General features: G+C 46.1%; 1 protein-coding gene across 1 annotated transcript in view; it reads right to left on the bottom strand.

Moving 5' to 3' along the window:
- The window catches only part of TRRAP (transformation/transcription domain associated protein), a gene marked incomplete in the record, with an annotated part of 152,508 nt that overhangs the window by 22,850 nt on the left and 123,658 nt on the right, over positions 1–6,000 (bottom strand). The window contains 5 exon segments of the mRNA XM_078778972.1: positions 3,885–4,086; positions 4,222–4,322; positions 4,421–4,686; positions 4,920–5,115; positions 5,252–5,443. Of these exon segments, the coding sequence (XP_078635098.1) occupies positions 3,885–4,086; positions 4,222–4,322; positions 4,421–4,686; positions 4,920–5,115; positions 5,252–5,443 (957 nt within the window).

Here is a 6,000-nt window from a genome sequence, read left to right as displayed (position 1 = left end):
AGGGCTCTTCTGGAAAAAGATGCCGAGGAGGACGTATATAACGGCAGAGGAGAAGAGCATGCCAGGCCACAACTTGTTCAGAGTGCCGGCGATAGCTCGCCTTCTCTTTGTGGAAGACACGGTGAGATCCTTAACATCCAACAACTAATGGGACGCAAACGGGGCGCCCAGTTTAGCAGTACACACATTGATGAATCACCCTGCCTGTGAAACACCGACATGACAGGTTATAGCTGGGTCGGGATTCAAACCCAGGCTGGACAGTTTAGAGTCAAGTGTGCGTACCTCCAGTCCAGGCCATCCTGCCAACTTGTATGCTGCATACAGGTGAAATATAAAGCGCGAGATATTTTTATATACTGTATACTGTATATTTCAAAAAAAATTGGTGTGGTTTTTGGGGGGCTGGAACGGATTAATAGCATTTCAATTCATTTTAATGGGGAAATTTAATTTGAGAAACGAGCAAATTGAGTTACGAGCTCGGTCACAGAACGAATTAAACTCGTAAGTCAAGGTTTCACTGTGTGTGTGTGTGTGTGTGTGTGTGTGTGTGTGTGTGTGTGTGTGTGTGTGTGTGTGTGTGTGTGTATATATATATATATATATATACACACATACATACATACATACATACATATATATATACATATATGTGTGTGTGTGTGTGTGTGTGTGTGTGTGTGTGTGTGTGTGTTGCTGCGGTTTTCGGAAACTGCTCAGAGCCAATAGCAACCACCATACAGGTCCCTTAGCGTGGTATTTCATATGGATAAGATGGCATTCTTCCTTGTGTTTTGAAGGAGTGTACTTCAGAACTTGCTCTCGTGCTTTTTGTTTCGTTTTTTGTTAAAAAAAAAAACCCCAAAACTTTTCCTCTTTCCTGGAAACATGCCTTAATACAGCCTGTATTAAAAAGGGGTGATCATACAAACCCTTCCAACTACCGGCCTATCAGTCTGACTTCCACTATTTCTAAAGTCTTTGAATGTCTTCTCAATTCCCATTTCCTCAAGCATATTGAATCTCAGTCTTGTATCTGACGATCAATATGGCTTTCGCAAGGCAAGATCTACTGGTGATATCCTTTCTTACATTACGAATGTCTGAGCCTCTTCTCTGAGAGACTTTGGGGAATCCTTTGTTGTAAGCCTTGATATCTCCAAAGCCTTTGACAGAGTTTGGCATCGGGGCTAACCCCCACTCCAGCAGGGAAAATGGCCTTAAAATGCCTGTTGTTGTTGTGTAGAGTTTGGCATCGGGGTCTGATATCCAAAATTCCCTCTTTCACATTTCCTCCTTCACTCTGCTCTCTCATATCGAGTTTTCTCGCCGACCGCTCTATCTCTGTAATTGTTGATGGTTCAACATCTCCCTCCTTCCCTATCAACAGTGGTGTCCCTCAAAGCAACCAAATGCACTCATATGCAGATAACTTGACATTACATTCCTCCATGTTTATCCCATCTGCCCCATCTTCCCTCACTCGATCTACGTTTCATCTCAGCCATCCCTTCAAAATCAGATTTAAACAAGATTTCCCAGTGGGGCAAATGTAATCTGGTAAAGTTCAATACTTCTAAAACTCAATTTTTTTTTTTTTTGCACGATTCCACCTGTGCCTTGTAAAATAATTATAATGAATCCCTTGTTGACGTTATTTTCAAATCTGTCCATGCCCATCTTGTTTCATTGATCCAGTGTTGTTCACACTTAGTTTAGCAAGGGAGGTTATCATTCCCCGAATAATTGGCTCGTTAGTCTGGTTTGCAGCAGCGTGTGCTCGGCCACCCTCATTAAAGATCTAATTAAGATAAGATTGGTGCACAGCCGAGGGCTCGTGTCCCGAGCAGCAGGTCATGTGACATTCAGTTAAACGGAATTAGACAGCGGACACTGATACACGTGATTAACTGATTGGCACTCGCAGTTGATTAGCAACCTGCTGCGGCATGGTTATTCGTGCGCGGTAGTCTTAGGTCTGGTAAGTTTAAGGGGACCCAAGGCTACCCCCGTCTTTAGAGACCCAAAACCCGCAGCCGTAACAACTGGTGTCCGGAAGTGGGATATTCAGACCCTCCCGACACCAGAACAATTTGGTGTCGGGAGCAACATTCGAACCTGAGGTGCGCTTAACGCACCTCAAAAATTAATTACAAACTGTTGGACTAAATTTTATTTTAAAATATTGGTGCGAATAATGGCAGATCAACGCAGAAGAGTGGAGAGAGTGGAATGCACTCATTCTTGCCCATGACTCCAGTGACCTGCAGGTAGCACTTGACTTGCTGCCTAATCTTCTGGAAGCAATCGACAATAGGCACTGAGGGGATGGTGTGTGGATACAACTCAGAGAGTCCAGCGCAACACCCACCAGACCCTGCTTGCGTGCCATTTTACCATATTGGATGATAGCAGAGGCTGAGGCATGCACTCCAAGTAGAGCATGACTAGCGCTAGGATCGCCTCGATGATTTGACTCGTAAGCAGACACAATAGCTGGAGGCTTGGGTGATAGAGGATGAGGCTAAAACAAGGGCTTTCAAGACAGAATGGGATGCATGGCTAAAGGAGAGAGTGGAGATAAAGGCAGAATGATGGGAAGCGTGGCAAAAAGCGAGAGCGGAGTCTGGGCTGGCAGACAATGGCAGAGACGCAAATATGCGGGAGAAAGTGGCAGGTAGGTGTGCGTGGCACGCAGTGTGTAATGGTGGCTGGTGAGGCCAAGGGGTAAAGTAGAAAAAGTACTGGGAACAGCGCCATTACGCATTAAGGAAAACACAGAGCCACGGTCGATAGGGATAGTTTGTAAAAATCCGGGTCTTCAGTTTATTTACAAAGCCGGATCGCGAGAGTAATTTATCATTTATAACAGAAGCTGGAAGGAATGATATACAAGAACGTGCAGTGGAAAATACGTGCAGGGAGTGTGCGCCCCCACAGATGTGCGCTTCCATGCAGTTGGAGTCGGCGGAGAAGGCCGATCACAGGGCGGAGCTGGTATTTTCCGCCGAGAACAGGTTCGTGAACACACTCATGAATACTGTCAATGAGTGCGGGAATTGTATTGAGACTCTCCTTGAAGGTGTGTGCGTGCCTGAGTGAGAGGGTGCAAATGTGCTGTGTGCGGTGTGTATGCACAAAACTGAAGAAATGAATGAATACTCGAGTGAGTTAGTGGTTAACCATAATGAAATACCGTGGAGATAAGGTTGAGAAGGAGTCGGCCCTCACTACACACAAGGCACGTGAGCAGCTGTGGAATCCAGGCGACCCACTGGATTGGTGGAACTCCCACATAGTACTTGTCGACAGCCTCGGCCAAGGTGCTCTTTTCATCATCAAAACTGAGCAACCATAACACCTGACAGCACAAAGCCACATTAATTAATGAATACCATTAGATACTCTCTTACTTGAGAAAAGGCAGTCCCCATCAAGAGAGATAGTTAATTTATCTCAACATTAGAAACCAGAGAACAATGAGGAACTAGTCTTGCTATTGGAAGGCTAGTGACGATCTACATCGGTGGATGGGTCGAACGATGGTCAAAATCAACAGGACGGTGAATAAGTATGCTGACCATCATGCAAAGCAAGGATAAGCTGACATTTCAGGTGTTAACCCTTCATCAGAGAAAAAACGGCTCTCTTTTACTCTGACGAAGGGTTAATGCTCTGAACATTAGCTTCTCCTCCCTTCCCACAGTGAATTGCATACCTCAATCATTGTATCCAAGTGCAAACCAAACATGGCAATTCAAGTGAAACCTCTCAATTTAAATGGTAATAACAATAGAATCTGAACTACAGTAAAGTAAGATTCTTTGTACAGGTGGTGTCGCAGCCTTGAGCAGTGTGCCTAGCCCTATTAATGGTCATACCTTAGCAAGGTATTTGCGAGACTTGTGCTCATTTTGGTGACGGCAGGCGTGCAGGTAACAGGCAATAGCGAAAGCACCGAGGTGCAACTGCCGCTCCTTAACAAACAGAGCCTCAAGGTAATCCCCCCACATGGCCCAGGCCTTCACCAAGACGTCGTGCATCTGCACTGCTGCAGAGAATGCCTTGTTTGCCTCTTCAGACCTTCCACAAAGGTGAGGTGGTAGACAAAGATATATAATGATCCACATTCACAAAACCTATGGAAATTATCATTACAAATTGACAATGTGATGACTGTGATGTAATCAAGGCGTCAATGTGATTTGTAGATTTTACTTGTTTATCTGTGCCAAGAACATTCCTTTGAGAGCATAGAACTCCGCTGTCATTTCTTTTGTGAAGAACTTCAGATTGGTCGACTCGATGAGCTCCAGACCCTATAACAAGAGGACAGCATCACAGGTTTGCCACCTGAAAAAAAAAAAAAAGTATTGGCAAGAGCGTGAATGAACCCAACCTGATGACACTGACACACCTGCATGCACTCATTCTTGCCCATGACTCCAGCGACCTGCAGGTAGCACTTGACTTGCTGCCTAATCTTCTGGAAGCAATCGACAATAGGCACCGAAGGGATGGTGTGGATACGACTGAGAGAGTCCAGCGCAACACCCACCAGACCCTGCTTGCGTGCCATCTTACCATATTGGATGATAGCAGAGGCTGAGGCATGCACTCCAAGTAGAGCATGACTAGCGCTAGGATCGCCTTGAGGATTTGACTCGTATGCAGACACAATGGCTGGAGAGGGGAGAGATACACAGTCAACAACATCATCATGCCGAAGTAAGTATTTCAACATCTCATGCCTTGAACGAGGTATGTATCAACGTGGAAAACGGAGGCTTGGGTGGCAGAGGAGGAGGCTAAAACAAGGGCTTTCGAGACAGAATGGGATGCATGGCGGACGGACAGATTTACATACACTTAAACATTTAGCACTGCCACTATGAGGACCTTTAAAAGAATATCACCTTGGTAGTGGTGCTGGCGCCACATGAAGATGCTGCTCCAGTGAGAAAGGGCATCGGACACCATCGGGAGACGGTTTCGCCACGTTTTCACAATAGCCTTCATGTCATGGAGGCTGGTGTGGCGACCCAGATTAACAGGCTGAAGGCCAGTGTGGATCTGAGCTGCCTCCTGTAGTTCCATAATCTGTTGGGCTGCCTAAAGGGTAGGAAAAGTGGAAGCCATTTGATTAGAAATCGAGTTAAAGGGGTCAGAAGTTGGAAAAGTGAGAGAAGAACGAGATTAAGAAGGCAAAAGGTAAAGATATCATCGGGATAAAGAAAGGCCACATTACCTGTAGGAGAGGAGTATGGACGTGCGATACAATGTGAGGCAGACGACGCCACTCTCGAATGGCATGAGCACTGGCTGTCTCAACAAGGCGTTCAACAGCTGTTAAGTGCTGCTCCTCAGGCAGGCACACGGCCAAGTACCCTCGGTACATGCTCAATTTCCAGGTTTGTTCACGAGGACAATTCAACTCTACCTAGTGAGATAGATAGAGATAATAGAGATGTATAAATATAGAGTACAGAGATAGGGAGAAAAGAAAGGCTCGGAAGAAAATTTTAATTTCTCACCTAGAGACCATCTATTTATTACAACGCATGGAGGAATAAGGCTGAATTTCAAAACTTATAATCGAGAAAAGGAAGAAACGGCTTCCTCTCAATGACCTAGCATAGAGAAAGGCCAGGCCCGAATCTCGCTTGACGAGCCAGTCCAAGCCACATGGCCCAAATCTCTCCACGTCCATAGTGTCGTGGCCATGATCAGTTGAATGAACATGGCCATGACTGCGACATCGCTGCGTCGGAACCAGCCGACCCATGAGAATAGCGGAATTGAGTGTGGTCGCTGACTGAGGGCGCCGGGACGAAGGACGAGGCCTACGAGGAAGAGCAGCCAAGTAGGTGGAGCTCACGCAGCATTCGGAGTAAGCTCGCCATCAAACTCACCACCCGGAAGTGTTGGAGTGGGACGCGCTCTGTCTCGTATTAATGTGCAGTGGCGGATGGTCCCGGGTTCTGAGCTGGCAGCTCG

The sequence above is a fragment of the Myxine glutinosa genome, chromosome 5 (assembly GCF_964187855.1).
Source record: "Myxine glutinosa chromosome 5, kmMyxGlut1.1, whole genome shotgun sequence".
NCBI classification, from domain to species: Eukaryota; Metazoa; Chordata; class Myxini; order Myxiniformes; family Myxinidae; genus Myxine; species Myxine glutinosa.
This window is presented reverse-complemented; position numbering and strand designations above follow the sequence as displayed.